Genomic DNA, 19,644 nt, shown 5'->3' with positions numbered 1-19,644 from the left:
AGTGCAGATATCATCTGATCATCCCCCAACTTAAAAACCCTTCCATGGTACCCATTGCCTATGGAGTAAAGACCTTCTACCACATGGCCCCTGCCAACCTCTGTGGCCTTCTCTGCTACCTTGCTTCCCCAGGCTCACTGCCAGTCTGTCAGAGCTAAGATTTTCCATGCATACAGCCTCCTGCACAGAGACTCTGCCACTGCTCTGCACTCCCCCTTCACCTTCACCTCCCAGTCTCACTTCTTCTGAAACACTTCCAGCAGGGTCTGTCCCCCTCCTAGAGCACCAGGACGTCTTCTACTTAGCCTCTATCACACAAGCAATTTTATGGTTACTTTAGAAATTATTGACTAATATCTCTCCCCTCTCCCTTTCATGTATGAGCTCCAGGAGAATACGAGTATCATTTTGTCATTGTAGTCACAGTTCACCATTTTACTCCTAGCATTAGCACAAGTCCTCGTACAGAGTTGACACTCACAGTGTATGGTGATGTTAAAAATCTGATTTGTTACCATCATCATTAGAAAAAGCTATAGGGGTGCCTGGGTGGCTCAGTCATTAAGCGTCTGCCTTCAGCCCAGGTCATGATCCCAGAGTCCTGGGATCAAGTCCCACTTCAGGCTCCCAGTTCAGCATGGAACCTATTTCTCCCTCTGACCCTCTCCCCTCTCATGATGTTTCTCACTCTCTCTCTCTCTCAAATAAATAAGTAAAATCTTTAAAAAAAAAAAGAAAAAAGCTATAGGGAGATCACTCCATATGGTATCATGGAAGAAGTTCGTGGAATAGTTCTGAAACTACTTCAGTAAGTTTGGTAAATAAGAAATGTAAACAAAAGGATAAGTTAAGATGCCAGAAGTATAAATGCAGATAAAAGGAAGGGCCCCCCTAAGAAGGAAGGAACATTAAGATCAGCTAGGTTCATAGATCTGAAATGAAGCAGGAGGCAAGGCCAATGCCAACTGCAGGTACCCTTTACCATAACAACCATTGAAATGCATTGGGATTTCTGCCTCATTTGTGAGCTCTGCCTCACAGTATCACAACTTCAGAGGGTTCTGGGCATATGCTGACACTTTGTTCTTACCACTGAATGCAATAATGTTTTGTGCAGCTCAGGGTGATGCTCCCTCTGCTAACTTCCTGTCTACATTATCCATCTTTGTAGAAGCTTCTTCCCCTTTTTTTTTTTTAAATATTTTTAGAGCCACAGTTGACCTTGCACAACTTCCATTCCTGAAGATAATTTTACCAATGAAGAATTGGGGCCCACGACAACAACAACAACAACAAAAATAGTTCACTTTCCTGCAACCAAGTCACTGTTTTATACAGAATAAGTCACAGAAGGCCATTTTAAACAATAACTCAGCAACCCAAATATCATTTCACGCATTAAGAATACTTACTCCCCAGGATCTCTATGCTGGCTCACCCCTCACTCCAAACAAAGCATTAATTCTGATGATCTTGCTTCTACTGTTCCACCTACAAGGTGACTGTAACATTTATCATTCAAGTCAGGGCATCTGTGTGAGTGCATGGGACACTACTGATAATTACCTTGAGACAACAGATAAAAACCAGGACAGTCCTGAGCAAGCCAGGATATGTGGGCACATGACCATTATATAAAATTCTTCAGAAAAATCACATTTACAGGTGTTCAGTAAGTAGCGATCATATTTCCTCCTCAAGAGTGGGCTTTGAGGAGCCATTCCCTTTTAGAGAAGAAGGCATCACTCTTGCCTTGCTCCCTCACAGCTCATACTAATATCACTGTGGAACTTGTCTATTTCCAAGCCCACTCTCTGCTATACTTACCTGATAGATACAATCAGGAGGAAGTGATCCAAGAACTAGATGTCACTTTCTTACAAAAAAGACACCTGTGGTGAAGATGTGATACCTTTTCTTCACAAGTTATAGCAGATCATTCACTAGCCTTTGTTACTCTGAAGAAATAATCGTAGGCTTCCTGTTGGACCGTTTTCCATTTCTTCTCCAAAACATAGATCTCTCTCTCCCCCTCTCTCTCTCACGCACGCACACACACACATCTTTTTTTTAATTCTCGCAAAAAATAAATAAATAAATAAAATAAAAGGAAAAGAAAAAAGCTTAAAACTCCAAGCATAAGGCGAAATCACACTGGGAACTTCTAAGGGTATAGAGCTGAAAGCAAATAAAAACTAGGATTTCCTGGGATTTAGCAGAGTGGGTTGGAGCTAAATTATAGAATCAGTGTTTGTCTGGACCTCTGTCTCTTGAGGGGTTCATGGGCACTGAAATTTAACCAGTATTCAACTACATTGCCCTTAACCACTCCAGTGAGCTGACTTATCTTTCCTGCTGCCATGTTAAAAATATAAAGACCTGCTTACAGGATAATCGATTATAACATTAACCATGTATAGTAGAATAAAGAACATTTTCACCTTTCCTTTCTATCAACTCATACTTTATTATCTCAGGAAGGAAGCTAGACCCAGATGATACTGTCTCAGGCAGGCCTTGGACCATCAAAAGCTCAAATACAGTTGCCTTATTTCCTATTATTCTCCCCTGACTTTTTTTTCACTAATTTGGTACTAGCTGTAACTACATATATACAAAAGAAAGAAAGAAAGAAAGAAAGAAAGAAAGAAAGAAAGAAAGAAAGAAAGAAAGAAAGAAAGAAAGAAAGAAAGAAAAAGAGAAAAAAATAGAAAGAAAGAAGAAGAAAGGAAGGAAGGAAGAGAGAGAGAGAAAGAAAAAAGTAGAAAAAAGAAAGAAAGAAAAAGAAAAAAGAAAAGGAAGGAAGGAGGGAGGGGGAAGGAGGGGAGGGAGGGAGAAAGAAAAGAAGGAAGAAAGATTGCATAATGTTCACTCAGTATTGTGAGTTTTAGGAGAAATTTTTCAATAGTAACTAAAAGCGTATGAGTGAATGACTGTTAGTGAATTTTATTTCTATTCTTCATGGAAAACCAATGCAGCTTTCAAATATCCAAACTTTCTTGACTGGTTGAGAAGTAGATATAAATAAAGTTCTCCATTCATCTGTGGAGCTTTCTACAATTCCCATCTTATATTGAGCTCTTGAGTTTCACCACTGTGGGACAGTATTTGAACTTTAAAATCTGCCTTCCCCCAAATACAGCAGAATCCAATATAATTCAAAAACATTAAAGAAATAGTCCAGTGAAAACATTTGTTTTAATAATTGGCCAGAGAAAATTTAAAGTAATATTTAAAGGGAAGTTATAAGCTATTTATTATTAAGATGGGTGATTAATTATTAGGCAAAAATTAAACAAAAATATCTAAATGCTAAAATGAGATCCAAGTTGAATATAGGTCAATAGGATAGAGCTCTAGTATCTTTTTTCAATAACTATCATTTTAGTATGTCATAAGATCATACTTTATAGAGTTATGAAGACAAATATGCCCTAGAATACTGCTCTCAGTGATCTTCGAGTCAAAGAAAGGGAATGAGGTAAATGCCATAATATCCATGACATCCAAAAGAATGCAGCCCCATTACCTTTCCTTATTAAATGGTTCTCATGAACATTAAGTGACTCTATATTTGTATAATGTTTAAAACTATCTGATCTATAGTAGTAAACACTATACAAATATTTATTAAGTCAATAAATACATACATACAATCTGTGTGCCATAAGATAGGCACAGGCAAACATGAAAATTGTAGATTGATATAAAAATTGTAGATTGATAACAAATGGTTGAAAAGATCCAGGAAGATTTCATAAAGAAGGGATATATAATGGGTGGAAAAACTGACAACAGAACTTATTAAAGTTACTAAAACAAAAGGAAACACCATTAGTCCAGACATGAACTTGAGATAAATTCGTAAAATCATAAATAGACATAGGAGATGAGTAGAGCTTGCAAGATTTGGCTTTAGAAGTGAATTAGGCAGTAGTGGGATGTAGAGGATGCTTTTGTAATATTTGTTAGTATTGTAATATTTGGTGACACTTAAAGGGAGACAAATCCTTTTTGAAGTAATCAACCCATCTTAACCAGAGTCAAATGTGTAGCTATGTATTGGTAACAAAGAACTATCATACATGACTTCAGCAATGGTTAATATTGCTGCTTTGCTATTCTTATAAGATAAATTCCTTATAAAATAAGGAATACCTATTTTATAAGAAATATTATATACTTATTTTATAAGGAAAAGCTATCAATAGTTTTTTTTGTGGTTTTTTTTGTTTTTTGCATTCAAATTAGCATGTTTAGTGCTCGCTTCGGCAGCACATATACAAATTAGCATGTTTAGCCTTAAAGCTGTTGACTAAAGAACGGTCAATCTGTTTAGCCAACAGTTTCATAGAACCATCTCCTTTCTCACTCCTTTCCACATCAAGTTTATGGAGAAACACCTAATGGAAAATAAAGGGTCAACTCTAATTTCTTCTCTTAGAGATGAATTTCTCTTTCTATATTCTATCTCCAGCTCAGACTCTCTACTGGTTGACTGGGAGCTGATTGAGGGCAGAGTCCATTACATCTGTCCCTGTAGCCTCAGAATCTAGCCCAGCATCATATAGTAAATCCTTAACAAACTGTGGCTTAGGTCGGCTTGATTGGATTGGATTGAGTTGGGTTAGATTGGATTGGACCCAAGTGAATAAGATGTCAAACATTTCCCTTGTTCTTATAATTTTTAAAACAATTTCTTATTTGGGTATAGAGTGAAAATACATAGAGTATTTTTATCTATTATATATCTTAAATGGTCCCTCTCTATCATCAGTTATTACAAGCTCCTTTGTCTATAGACTACTGTAAAAAGCCTGTATCCAACCGATTAGATTTGATTAGAAAACTAAATATGAATTCATCATGGTAGGCTGATAAATTATAATGAATGAATTCCATCAAGGGGTATTACTTAAAGTAAAACTAATTGAAAGTGAAAAGCTTTAAATAAATGCTGTTTAAAAATAGCTTATCATGTAGATGTTGTTAAAACCTTGTTGTATCACAAATCTAGAGATGCAGATAGCCTTCTTGAAGAAATATATGAGACTTTTGGTGTAATTAGTTCGCTTTAAGAGACAGAAAAAAAACCTAACTTACCATACACCAAACTGATAGAATAACTGAGTACATTTACATATTTGCATCATGGATACAGATCTTGAAGTATAAATAATATGCCACATTGAGTTGCTAAGCAACTCTTTCTACCAGGTAGCAAAGTTTTTCCTTAAAAGGACAGTCTTACAACAAAGGAATGAGCTGCAAACTCCTGATTTTTAACCAATACTGTTTAAATCCACACACCTTGAATGAATGAAAATTCTAATAGTTCCTTGTAAATGAACAGCTCGGTGTAGCTCTGTCACTTTATTCATTCATTTACTATATATAACACAATTAAAAAGTGATTTAGAGCTAAGGTAGCAAAGGGGGAACTTTTAAATTTTATATCTTTCTAGTTATTATCTCACACAATGATTGGGAAAGTCTCACTGAAAATCATATTTGGCCTAACACAAAATAGACCATATTATTTGTAACTGAAGACATTTCTTAAGAGGTTTTCAGATATGTAATTCAACATAGAGTGTCTAGAATCTGCATGGTTATGCTTTCAGCTCTCATGTATTGATAAAATTTATTCTTTATGAGCTAGCTGATACTCGGGGGGAAAAAAGTGTATGTCCTTTATTCCCATTGATTCTCCTTTTGCTGTTTTCTATCTTAGTGGATATAACTAAGGAGTATTCTGTTGAATTGTTGCAATTAAGTCATAAGGGGGAAACAAAGCCTTTTTCTTCCAGACTTTATAAGACCTTGGAGACTATGAAGATATGAGGATTGTTTTTCCAAATGTAAAACAACGGGATAGGCAAGACATAAAGTGGTACCTACCAAATGATTTTATTTATGTCACATTCAGAAACAGACACAATTAATATTTGGCCCAGTTAAGATAGTTACTTACCCTTGGGGTCAGACTTCTGGGATGCTAGTGAATGGTGTGTGTCTGGATGTGGATGCTGGTTACATGAGTGGGGTGAGTTTGTAAGTATTCACTAGCTATTCATTTATCCTTGGGGTATATGCTATACCTCAATAAAAAGCCCAAATCACCATAAATAAAACAACAGAAATGAAAAGCATTCAGATTTCCTTTTCCTCATTCCAATAGTATATTCTAAAGGGGCTCATATTAGTTACAAACCACAATAGTTGTGTTGTCCCAAATCATAGGCCTGGTTAGCAGCATAACCAGCATTTTGGATCTTCTGCTTCCCTATCTTGTGATTTATTTTTTTCCCAGTCACAAGCTGTGCTAACTTCTGAGGCCCATGACAGCCTGCTGGCAGGAAGCCTGTTAACCTTTCCCTGTGAACTAACACTGTTTGCCATGTTAACAGGCGAGTTGTGTGAGGAGAAGCTGGACTTCTGTGCCCAGGACCTGAACCCCTGCCAACACGACTCCAAGTGCATCCTGATGCCAAAGGGATTTAAGTAAGTCAGAGCTGTCTGGGGCTCACAATGCGGGACACTGTTTTTCTTCAGGGAACTGTCTTCCTCACCTTCCTTTTAGGACCTCACTTCACACCTTTGCTCAGGATGAAAGGAACATCCTCCAGTGTCAGTGGCATTTTTTTAAACGTTCCTATACAGCATGGACTTTTTTTTTCTTTTTTTTAGTACAGGAAAGAAAATAAAAGACAGCATTTCCATTTGTTTCCTGGCTCTTCCTGGGAAGTCATGCATGAAATAAAGTAGCCTTTGACTGTGTTTACTTAAATGTATTTGAAAGCCAGATAAATTTGTAATATATACTAGGTGCTTAATTATCTGAATGTGAGTTTGTGGTAAGTAGGAAGTTTAATTGAAAGAAACTGAGATTTTTTTGGCCAGCACGAATTCTTAACTATCCAAGGTGAGGAAGGTGGAGGGACCGACCATATGTCCCAGGATGCCCGGGGACAGTCCCAGTTTATGCTTATTGTCTCAGCATTGTTATTAATAGTACCCCTTTCACCTTACATTTGTCTTGTGTGGGATGATAGAGCAGTCATTCTAGATAGAGGGCTCCCTCAAGTAAACCCAGAACTTTAAAATTACTTCTTTTTCCTCCTCAGTAATCTTCCTGAAATATGTTTGGTATCAAATTAAATTATTCCTTTGCCACAATCCTGAAATAGTTTAAGGGTCTATCAACAGCAACTTCTCTTCTTAGAGTGGACAGTAGTTTAGAGATCATCTGGTCCAAATTCTTCATTTTAAACATGAGGAAAACAGGACCCAGACAGGTTGGTGGCTGTCCAAAGATCTCAAGGTTATTCATTGGCAGACGTGGGAGCTGGGTTTTCTATTTCCCAGTTGGGTGATTTTTCAAATACAGGTTACCTCTAAGATGTTTTGTAGTTTATTAACATTACTGTTGGTTTGTTATAGAAGGTAAGTTGGATTCTCAGGAATGACACAACTGGGTTCAAGAGTGGAGATGTGCTCATATCAGACAACTAGCAAATAGAATGACTTTTTCTTTTACCCAGTATTGATTGAGCACCTACCATGGGTCAGGGTACGTGGTAATACTACCATCTTATGTAGTGTTTTATAGCTACTCACATTCACATACTTTATCTTCTCAGTGAAATGACCCAGGCATAATTGCCATAGGATTCAAAGAATTAAAGATTGCTTGGGTGGGGAACAGTTTTATAAGATGGGAATTGAGCTGGAACTCTAACATTTTGATAGTTGTCCACAGATTATCAGATACTCTAAGTTGAATGGGAGGTAGGGTCAGTATCTCCAGACCTGCTTTTCAGAGATCAATCTGAATAAAATGCTTATTCTCATTTTATTTACAGAATATTTTTTATTCACTTTGGTTTGAAATATGGTTTTAGAATATGCAACCACAGTTCTAGAATATACAAATACAGGGGTGCCTGGGTGGCTCAGTCGGTTAAGCTCCAACTCTTGGTTTCAGCTCAGGTCATGATCTCACAGTGGTGGGATGGAGCCTGGCGTCAGGCTCTGCACTCAGCATGGAGTCTGCTTCTGATTCTCTCTCCCTCTCCCTCCCTCCCTCCCTCCCTCTTTCCCTCTCTCTCAAATAAATAAAATCTTAAAAAAAAAAGAATAAACAAATATAGTTCAGTACCCACTGATTCCATTTGATACCTTATTGAAAAAGAAAAGAATATCTTTGATTCTACTTTCCATTATATTTTAGTTTACAACCCTATGCAAAAACCGGAGGTCTTACTGAAATATTTATTTATACAAGATTCTGCATTGCATTTTGTTCATCCAAGTACTGAAGGTAAATTATTTTAACTCCTAATGTCTTTGATCTGCCCACAATTGAATTTAGCAAAATGAAAATCCACCACTTACCAAAAAAAAAAAAGAAAGAAAGAAGGAAAAAGAAAAAAAAGGAAAAGCCACCACTTACATACATAACAAATATTATCATTTCTCAGAGAAATTCATCAGGAAAGCAAGTGGTTTTCCAGAACTGCTTATCTGCCATGCACATGCCACAGGGCTTTGTGCATCGTAATTATAAGATAAAGAATCCGTAGAACTTAAAGGAAACTATTAAAAAATAAGGGAGTTTGTCTTCAAAAAGACTACTCCTTAATTCAGTATCTTCTCTTTACCATCGATTAAATTACACACGCAGAAGTGCATCTTACTGGCTTATGGGCAAGCTGATTTGGACACCCATTATTTTCAGCAATAACTTGTGAGCTTGTTTTATAGCTGTATTAGTTTAGCAGAACGCAGGTAAAGTCACGGTGTATGCTGTTACTCTCATATTATAAGCAACTGCACATTTTGAGAGAGGGAGTTGCAAAAAAGAAAATGGGCTTAAAGCCCAAAACTATATGAAGCTGTTAAAGAAACCTCTACTGACAAATGTTGTTTGGACAAACTGTACTGTTTCTTCAAATTCATTTTCTTATTACTAAGCTAACAGAGCTGGTTTTACTTTTCTTGCTTTATTATATACCTCATAAATCTCCTAAATTACTTTGAGATATTTTTAGATCGTGATTTGCCATAAGCAGTATTTTCAAGCATGTATCTTTCTTAGTCAGCTGTTGGGCTTTTCCACCGAATAACTTATACTTTTTGCTTTCTTCCTCACTCCTTGGCAGATAATAGAGTTGAGGGAGTGGGAGAGGTTTTATTGATAATACAAACCTTAAGGAATTCTTAATTAAATATTTTCTTCTGTTTTGAAATTTGATCTGAGGAGTAAGAGAAAGACAAAAAAAAATGGTGGTCATAACGTGACTCCAAGTTCTAATGGGCTTGAAAAATAGTATTTGTTGAGAAGAGAATATAAAATAGCTCTTAGCCACTGGTGGTGAGTATGTGGTTCTCTTATCTTTTACTTTGATTTCTTTTCTCAGATAAATAATTCAGAGTGTTTCAAAGCATTTCTTCTTTCTTTTAATGCCTGGCATTTCAGTGGTTCTGCTCACATTAACATTGATGGAAGCTCTCTCCCCAGACTTTGTCCATCTATTTGAGGACGTATATGGCCACTTAAGATCCATTTAACTTCAGATGTGTTGTTTACTTTGCTGTGTTATGATTTAGTATTAAAACCACTGGCTCTCGAGCAAGCATGCTTCTGCAGTGAGCTCATTTTATTTCCTAATTCATACATGCAGAGCTGAAAGTCTGTTCTCCTTAGAGGCTATATACCCCCATTTATTTTAATTCATCAGCCCTCTGGTAACTCTTAAATCCTGATTTTGCATTTTTCAGAGAAAACCCTTGGTGTTCAGTAATGTCCACATTCACTTCGGCATTTTTAATTATCCTCGTTCATTTAAATCCTAATGGCTTTGAAATAGAAAACTGGAAAATTAGTCAAGACTAAACCACAAAGACTTTTATAGAATTATGAAGACTTAATAGAATTATTGTTTAAATCCTTACCATTTATTGATCATGCATTATATATCAAACCACTATACTGAGTCTTTTACAGATAGTGTTTTATTTAATCTTTTAACAAACCCATGAGATGAAAATTATTTTGTACCGTGAGGAAGATATGAACACCTAGGTTTAAGTAAAGTTAGTCAGGATTGCATAAATGTAGAGATGAAGCCAGGATATAAACCCAGTTCTGTGTAACTGCAAAGTCCAAATTCTATAAAGCTTTAAATAAACTGTAGGTTCCTGGTTTGTTTGTTTTTCTAGAGTCAGTGAGCCCTCTCTTAAACCCCAAACAGAAATGCTCATGGAAGCCCAACATGTAAAACTAATAAATCCAACAGGAGAGTGTTGCAGGAGAAAGGAGGGAAGCAGGAAGCTGCCAAAAGCCTCCTTCCCTTCTCTGGTCCCTTATCGCTCCTCAGAGCATCCTTTGAAAACCACTGCACCTGACACACTGCTTTTTCCTCCAGCAACTATAAAGTGCTTCATCCTTCAGTGGTTAGAAATCCAGGCTCTCTTGCCAGATTGCTTGGGTTTCCTACCTGGCTGTGGCACTTACAAGTTGAATGCCCTTGGGTAAGGTCCTTAACCAGTTTGTCCTTCATTTCCCTCATATGTCAAGTGAAATAGTGGACCCTGAAGAAGGATTCAACGAATCCATGACCCTGGAGAAGGATTCAGTGAATCCATGTATGCCAAGTGGTTAGAACAGGGCATGGCACGGAGGACGCGCTCCAAGAACGTCAGGTGTATATTATCTCTGGTTCTTCACCATCAATGCGGCTGGGACCCCTTCTTCCCTTCTGCCCCTAGAGTAAACAAACAAGCTCAGAGCTGTCAGTGGAATTGACCCCAGGCATTTTTTAATTTTTTTCCCTGTCCTACTCCATTAGGTCAGCCCAGCTCTGACATAATGATTATCTGGATTCATTATGAATTAGGGTGTCCAATGTTGACATAAATTTTTTTTCATAAAATTCTATTTTATTCCAATACATCCCTTCTCTATGAGAAAACAAAAACATTAATTATTTTTAAAATATGTTTAATATTCTTAGTAAATTTTACAACATAGCATTTTTTTTTTTTTTTTTGGTTTCCACTGTTCAAGGGAATCAGAGCAAATGAAAACAGAGAACACTATAGGCAAAAATAGTGGGGACAGAGGGAGGGAGGGGAGAGAGGATAGAGGAGGGAAGGAGAGAGAGGAAGGGAAGGAAGGTGGAGGAGGGGGGAAGGAAGAGGGAGGGAGGAGGGAAGCAGAAAAGCAAACATGATAGGGAGAAGGAAAGAAGGAAGGATGGGTGGGAAGGAGGAATACAGGTGCAATTCTGTGCTCATTGGGATTGTGGATGCTCACTATCATCAGAGTCCTAACCATCCCTCTGAAAGATCACAGTGAAAAATCATGGAATAACTTTTCTAGGCATCCATTAATTTCAGGGCTCTATCAGTCTGTTCACGTGAGTTTTGCATTTTTTGCTTTCATTTTCACTTATTTGTATTGAAGTATAGTTGACACACACCTACAGTGGTTTTAGGTGTACTCAGTAAGTTTGTAAAGACAGTGCCCATTTTTCTAGATGAAATGCAACCCTTTTACTTACTTTGGCTCAGTTGGGTGTGAAACTATTTACGTGCTTGCTCAAACAGGTGCGACTGCACACCAGGATATGTGGGTGAGCACTGCGACATTGACTTTGATGACTGCCAAGATCACAAGTGTAGAAACGGAGCCCACTGCACGGATGCAGTGAATGGCTATACGTGCATCTGCCCCGAAGGTTACAGGTAAAAGTAGAAACAGAGGTTTGTATTTAGAGTTCAGTCTCACAGAAAGGCTTCAACTCATCTCGGCAATTAAGTAAAAACAATGTGCTATTGCTCTGTTTTCTTTAGTGGCCTGTTCTGTGAATTTTCTCCACCCATGGTCCTCCCTCGAACCAGCCCCTGTGATAACTTTGATTGTCAGAATGGAGCCCAGTGCATCATCAGGATAAATGAGCCCATCTGCCAGTGTTTGCCGGGCTACCAGGGAGAGAAGTGTGAAAAGTTGGTCAGCGTGAATTTTGTCAACAAAGAGTCTTATCTTCAAATTCCTTCAGCCAAGGTCCGGCCTCAAACGAACATCACCCTACAGGTAAGCTGTGCCCCCGGGAGCAAGAGCTGATTTCATCCTAAACCACCTTCAACTTCAAATCATCAACATCAATGGTAGTTCATGAGTGATTCTTTCTTAAAGAGACAGTTCCCATCCTCATAACACAAAGAAAATGCTGTGTGAAAAGCTCTAGTTATTCTTCTCTCCAACATTTGTGTTTTTCAAAACTACAGGGGAACCAGGTATTTTTATTCACTACTTGATTGTGAAACACAGAGAGAACAACAAAACATGTTTTGTGCTCTGGTGAATGGGGCAGGGGCTCTGCAAGGGGTGGGGGCTTTTCTTAGGAGACCTGCAGGTAAGGAGAGCACAGGTGAGACCACACCTTGACAAAATATTCAGCCAGCGCCTTTGAACTCTTTACGCAGAACCTTTAAGAAGTGACATGAGAGGGGCGCCTGGGTGGCTCAGTTGGTTAGGCGACTGCCTTCGGCTCAGGTCGTGATCCTGGAGTCCCGGGATCGAGTCCCGCATCGGGATCCCTGCTCAGCAGGGAGCCTGCTTCTCCCTCTGACCCTCCCCCCTCTCATGTGCTTGCTCTCTCTCATTCTCTCTCAAATAAATAAATAAAATCTTTAAAAAAAAAAAAAAAAGAAGTGACATGAGGGCACCTAGGTGGCTCAGTCTGTTAAGCGTCTGCCTTCAGCTCAAGTCATGATCCCAGGGTCCTGGGATTGAGCCTACTCAGCCAGGAGTCTGCTTCTCCCTCTGTTTCTCTGTTCCTCCCCCCGGCTTTGGTTCTCTCGCTCACTGTCTTTCTCTCTCAAATAAAAAATCTTAAAAAAAATAAAAGTGACATGAATTGAACAAACTCAAATGTTATTGTAAGACTTTTCACCAAGTCACCTGTCCCTTTGAGCAAGTTAGTCAGACCCGTGCCGAGGAGGCGAGACTAGGTGAGGAGTTATGAATTCAGGACACATGGGGCATATTGGGGCTGCATGTTTTTGTTTTTTTTTTTTAATCTGGTAAGAAAAATATTTTAATGTATTTTGAATTCAAATGACTTTAGCAGATTTCCTATAGATGCCACCCCTTATTTGGTTTACCCTGACACCCCAGTGTCATGAGGAATGGGACTCAGGAAGACAGGCAGGCTTTCTTTAAAAAGCCTGTCTCCCTCCCTTCCAACATTTGCCTCACCAGATTGTTACAAGAAGTACCTAGCGGGGTTCAGGTGTAAGTCCCAATTTTTAACAAATTGGTCCTTTAAAAGCCCAAAAAGGCCAAAAAGCCGGAGAAAAACAGAGATTTTCCCCTGTTCATGCCCTCACAGTGACGAATAGGAGCAAAAAGACCAGGTAAATGAAAATCTCCAGCAGAGAAAGTTTTAGGTACGTCCCAAGGTGTTTCCTTAAGTATCTGTTACTGGTTTTGTTTTTTAATTCTTTATGAACTTATCGCATCAAAATAACTTAGGAACAGGTCACCTTTCAAGTCCTCATTTCCGTCTGCCTTGCATTATTACTTTCTCACAGCATAAGGGAAAAATCAGCTAAGAGTAAAAACCCTGCACTGAGCAGTCTGGCTGCTTTTTGGTGACTGTGCATCCTGCTAACGTCAGGGTTACTTCCTACCAGATTGCCACAGATGAAGACAGCGGAATCCTCCTGTATAAGGGCGACAAGGACCATATTGCCGTCGAACTGTACCGGGGACGGGTCCGCGCGAGCTATGACACCGGCTCACACCCGGCTTCTGCCATTTACAGGTGAAGGTCTCTCAGTTACTGGTAGAGGTGAAAAGCGGTTCAGTGAGAAGCCATGGCTCCTCTGTTATTCTGTAATGGCGAGCGGAGGGAATAATTGGGCCATAGCAGCCGTTATGATAAGTGTATTACTTACGGGCCTGGCAGGAACAGATGTCATGCTCAAGTTGGATAATGGAGGAGAGAGTCTCAAGGGAAATTCTTATAAAGACTGTTAGCGTACAGTAACCGGGGGGCCAGTAATGAGGGATACAGCTACTCCCCTCCCCATGCTTGAAGGGGTGAGTGGGGGCAGCAGTTATGGAAATCCATGCTCAGAATAGGACTTGTGTCTCCGACTGCCTGGCAGCCGCTGTGACCTTCAATGAAGGGATGAAGTCAGTCCTCAGAGAAGGCACCGGGGTTTTAAATATCCAACCTCACTCTTCTTCTGCCCGACAAGGCCCTGCCCGGGCTCCCCTTTGACCAAATCGGATTCCAGAAAAAAAGGAATCTGCTGATTGCAATAATATAATTTGCTCATGAGCCTCCCAGGGCCCAAAGCAGGGTGAAGACAGGTGGAGAGTAGCTCTAGAGAAGAACCTGCAAGATACCCAGCACAGTGAGTCATTTAACATTACCTTTCATGCAACGCATATTTACTGAGCACCTACTATGTGCCAGGCATGGATCCAAGCTTTAAGGAACAAAGACCTTGCTCTTAGGGAGATTATACAGAAGAAGCCAATGGACACATACAGTATGTGATCGGTAATGTTATTTAATTTGTAAGTTTTCTAATAATGTAATAAGATTGATGATACTTTGAAGTTATGAAAGGAGTGGTATTCATGGGACATAAATTTTGCTGGAAATGTGCTTTTGGCATAAGATTAACCTTCAGAGCCCTCTGTTGGATCTCAACACCAATTCACCATCATCTTACACCAAGTTACCTAGTTTACTTATCCACCTGTAGAAGTAACTGACACCAGTTAGAGCAAGGTCACCAAGTCATATACGGTCAGTTTCTTTTCAGGCAGGTAGCTTAAATAAACTAATCAGGCCAGTTGCTAGAGAAGAATATGTTCTCATCATTTGACTCTTGAGAAGATCTAACTTTTTAAGTTACATTGAGGTTGGTAACATAATAGGAGCCTTTGTGTCTGGAGTGAACTAAAAGCAAACTTTTGTCAAAACAGGGCCAGACTGCATCCACCCAGTTCTCCCTGAATGCTGCCATGGGAAAATGTGGGCCCCAGCTTTACCAGAACACTTATTTTTGAAGGAAAGGCATAAATCTGGATTTTTTTTTAATATAAAGTATTCCGTCCTTTGAGTATTGATTGACATTTTTGTTAAATACCGTATGTGGTGAACAAAATGCATCTGTAAGCCAAACATGATCGGCAACAAATTTCGGGGCATTGACTTGGACATAAAGTTGGAGAAACTGGCCTCTACGTTATTGACGTATGTACTGATGTGCTTCAAAAGCCTTCTCATCCTATTTGAGACTTTATAACAGTTCCAGGAAAGTAGATGCCAATTGGTGAGTCCTTTTGGTGGTGAGCTAACCCACTTGGGAATATATAGAGCATGGAAACAAACACATAATTACTGGTTTCCAAATGGAATATGAATTTCATCTCCAAATGGTGATGAATTAATGCCAACATTTTAGATATTGCTAGGCCTTAAATTATGTAGCCTCAATTTGTTTCAGCCCATCAAAAAGTTTCAGAAGATTGATTTTGTGCTCCTTTTTTTTTTTTTTTTTACTTTTTTGTTCTATTGTATGCAACGGAAGAGCATAGAACTCTCTGAAATCATAGTAAAGGTTCTTGAGGTTGGCTTATTAAAGTTAGTGTTCACATAAAATATACTTAAAATGTTTCTAGATAAGTTGTAGAAACCCACATGGTTATATCACAATGAGAAGTTACCATAAAGAGCTTATTTTGAGTTTTGAGTTTATATTCTTACCATTTTTGCTTAACAAACAGTAGAGCATACCATGGGATGTTTACAAAAAAAGAATAATATCACATGGTACACTTTTCATTATGAACCAGAAGTCCACTTCTCTGTTTGCAGATCATCTAATGGAGACATCTTGGTTTATGGTTTATGGCACAGAAACCAAGAAAAGTCATCACATTATTTTTAAGTAAAAGAAAAGTAGCAATTACTTGGACTCAGGTAGAGAGATGATTGATTGATATGGATTATGTATATAAAATGTGCATATTACATATAGAGAGATATAGATATATTCATACACCATTATGGAATAGAAAAAATGCTTCTTCGAAATAGAAGCTATAGAGAACAATTAAATTATTTCAACACACTAGGAGATTTAACCTTTGACAAGTAAAAAAACATAGTGGCTAAGATATGTTTTCAGATCTAGACTTGGCCAATTACTAGTGGATAAACGTGGAGCAGATACTTAATCTTTCTGTGACTCAGAAATCCTGTCTATAAACAATAATACAGCACATACCTGGTTAGGTCCCTCTGAGGATGAAATTCCAAACTCAGCTCCATGCTCATTTCTCCACTCACATTGTCCTCATTCTAGCAAGGCAGGAAGATTTTTCTGGTATCTCTTTCTGGAGTATAGCAGAGGACTTGAAAGTGTATCTTCTAGCCTTATACCATAACACGAGAAGTACAGATTGTTTACAATGTCTGTAGAGCGCCGTTTGAAAATAACTATCCAGATTACAAATACATTTACTCCCTGACCTATGAAATCCCCCTTCTGGGAATTTATGCTACAGATGGACCTGAAGATAATTGATATGTGCACACGTACTCACTGTGGCATTGCTTGTAAAAACAGAAGTTAGGAAACAGCCCAAGTTTCTATCTAAATAAACTATGGTACATCCACACAATGGAATGTACTGTTAAAAAGTAAAGAGAAGGAGGGAGGGAGGGAGGAAGGAGGGGGAGGAGGAAGTTCTCTATCTAAGTTACTGGAAGATTTTCAAGGTATATTGCTCAGTTGAAAAGGAAAAAAAAAGGTGAAACAGTGTCAAAGGTGGATAAATATATATTTTTTTATTTTTATGATTTGCATAAAGAAAAACTAGGAATAGAGAGGAAGGAGTGGGGTGGAAGCAAGATTTGTATATGAATACCACTTTACATCATTTTGATTTTTGAACCATTTGAATGTCATTAGCACTCAAAACGAAAATTGAATAGGGGCGCCTGGGTGGCTCAGTCGGTTGAGCGGCTGCCTTGGGCTCAGGTCATGATCCCGGGGTCCTGGGATGGAACCCTGTGCCGGGTTCCCTGCTCAGCAGAGAGCCTGCTTCTCCCTCCCCCTCTGCCTGTCTCTCTGCCTACTTGTGCTCTCTCTCTGTCTCTCTGTCAAATAAATAAATAAAATCTTTAAAACAAAAACAAAAACAAAAATTGAATAGAAAAGAGCAGATGCTCTAAAGACAGCCTGCCTTGATTCAGGTCTCAACTCTGCCATCGATTCACTGCGTGCCATGAGTAAGTTGCATAAGCTCTCTGGGCCTCACCTGGCAAATGGGTATAGTAAATCACACTTCCATCTTTGTACGATTGTAGTAAGAATTTTATGATTTGATACACGAGAAAATATTTAGAACAACACATACCAAATATTAAACAATGCTAGCTATTAGTATCATAAAGTTAGAATGTCCAAAATGGAGTTCATTTCCTTTGCTTCACCCAAACCCATGTCCCTGTCACATTCCTAATTTCATTGAGAGGCAGCACCATCTTCTTGGGCACAGAAGTGTAATGGGAGTTATTCTTACTCTTTTTCTTTCCTTTACCTCCAACTTGAAATTTGTTCCAAGTCTTAACTCTGCTCCTACTGTTTTCTGGTATTTATTCAAATGCCTCTGACCTTGCTCAGGACTTACTAAAATGTGACCTCTGATGACAGGTATTACCTCTCCATCGTTATGGAGAAACCCATCAATAACATGTTGCCATCAGCTTCCCATAAATTGCTTAATAATTATTATGTTTGGTTGAATTAAATGTTCGGATCTTGATGTGTTTCTGCTTTACATAACATTATTAAAAGTACACTAGTATTTTAAAAGGGAGTATTTTTACATATTCTTACACCAGAGAATTTGTTCAGTTTAATGGCATGATTTTATGTTATATAACATTGACTTTAGTGAAAACTCATTTTCCAAATTGCATTATTTAATGTGCTGTTGGAAAATTGCTTATGGGAATAATTTTGTGTATCAGGTTGTCTTTTCAGTTGCCTGGTTACTCTTCAACATGGATGGAAATGGATTTTGTTTATTTTAGTAAATGAAATCTGATAAAATTAGGGGAAAATAATTCTACATTAAGTTAGTTCTGTATGTTTTTTTTATTTTTTATTCTTTTTGTTTTTTAAAAGGCTTCATTTTAGATGTCGGTGTGTCAAATGAATTGACGTGAGAACCATTATTTCATGGAATTATGTCTAGAGAGAGTACTTAACACAGCTTTAAGTGTGTTTAAGAGAACCCAAGATGTAGTAATTATTCCTTCTTCCCAGAATTGAAGTAGCATGTGCACATTTTCTCATTTTATTTCTTCTATCTGACAGAAGCCCAACATTTCTTACAGACCTGCATACTGCTCACAAGGCCAGCTCTGCAGGCAGTGGTGAGAAGCTATTGTTTTCCAATAACGTGCATCAAAATCACCCGAAAAGTATGTTAAAGAACAGATGACTGGTCCACCTCTCGTTTCTGATTCAGATCTTGGATGAGCCCCCAAAGTTTCATTGTTACAAGTTCCCAGGTGATGCTCTGGTCAAGGGAGCACAATTTGAGAACCACCTGTAGAAAAGGAATATATTTGAGCTGTGCTCTGAGAGCCCATGGTGTGCATCTCTTCCCATATCCAAATTCCAAGACCTCATGCTTGAGGTTGGCCTTGAAACCAGCCCTGCTGGGAATACGTCCACCACAGAAGTCCGCAAATGCTCCAAGTCCGGGCTCTTTTTCTTATCTCAGAGAGCCAGTTGTTATAGATTTGCCAGCACCTGCTGTCTAAGGAATCAGCAAAAACAGAGATGACATAGGCTACTTAACAAGTGAATAAAGTAGAATATCACACACGCCGAATTTTTATAGTGCCTAGCGAATAGCATAAAGAGCAACTTGGTAATAATGCCATGAACGAATGACAGCCCTCAGATAGGGGTGGAGTAACACATTTTTTTTTCTCAAGTAGACTAATAATTGCCTTTCAAAGTGACTTTTTTTTTCATCTAAATAGGCAGAAACTTTAAAAAAAATTAATAAAAATGGCATGCTTCTTTCTTTAGATTCAGATTAATGTAGTTTTCCAAACCAGACAGCTTCTTTGGAAACACGGTCAACTACTGTTTAACAATGAGGAAATCAGGCTTCCGGTTATGGAATGAATAAGTCACAGGGATAAAAGGCACAGCATGGAGAGTATAGTCAGTGTTACTATAATAACGTTGGGTGACAAATGGTAGCCACGCTTGTGAGCACAGCATAATGTTTAGAGTTGTTGGATTACTGTTTTGTACACCTGACACTAATGTAACATTGTGTCAACTAGGCTTCAATTTTTAAAAATTAACGTTGTTTTTTTTTTATTCTTATGTTAATCCCCATACATTACATCATTAGTTCTAGATGAAGTGTTCCATGATTCATTGTTTGTGCATAACACCCAGTGCTCCATTCAATACGTGCCCTCTTTAATACCCCTCACCAGGCTAACCCATCCCCCCACCCCCTCCCCTCTAGAACCCTCAGTTTGTTTTTCAGAGTCCATCGTCTCTCATGGTTCG

General features: G+C 38.5%; 1 protein-coding gene across 3 annotated transcripts in view; it reads left to right on the top strand.

The window, feature by feature from the left end:
• Positions 1-19,644, top strand: part of SLIT2 (slit guidance ligand 2) — a 353,995-nt gene that overhangs the window by 324,222 nt on the left and 10,129 nt on the right. For 2 of the 3 annotated variants that reach the window (XM_081812557.1, XM_081812556.1), the window contains 4 exons: positions 6,411-6,504; positions 11,614-11,751; positions 11,860-12,100; positions 13,705-13,835. In XM_081812557.1, coding sequence (XP_081668683.1) covers positions 6,411-6,504; positions 11,614-11,751; positions 11,860-12,100; positions 13,705-13,835 — 604 coding nt within the window. Of the gene's footprint in view, positions 1-6,410; positions 6,505-11,613; positions 11,752-11,859; positions 12,101-13,704; positions 13,836-15,013; positions 18,030-19,644 lie in introns of those variants that run through there. The other variant, XM_081812558.1, reaches the window with a different exon arrangement.

This window comes from Leptonychotes weddellii, chromosome 2, assembly GCF_054177405.1.
Source record: "Leptonychotes weddellii isolate Sample4059 chromosome 2, ASM5417740v2, whole genome shotgun sequence".
Taxonomy (NCBI): domain Eukaryota; kingdom Metazoa; phylum Chordata; class Mammalia; order Carnivora; family Phocidae; genus Leptonychotes; species Leptonychotes weddellii.
Note: the sequence above shows the minus strand (reverse complement) of the source record. Positions and strands in the feature narration are given on the sequence as shown.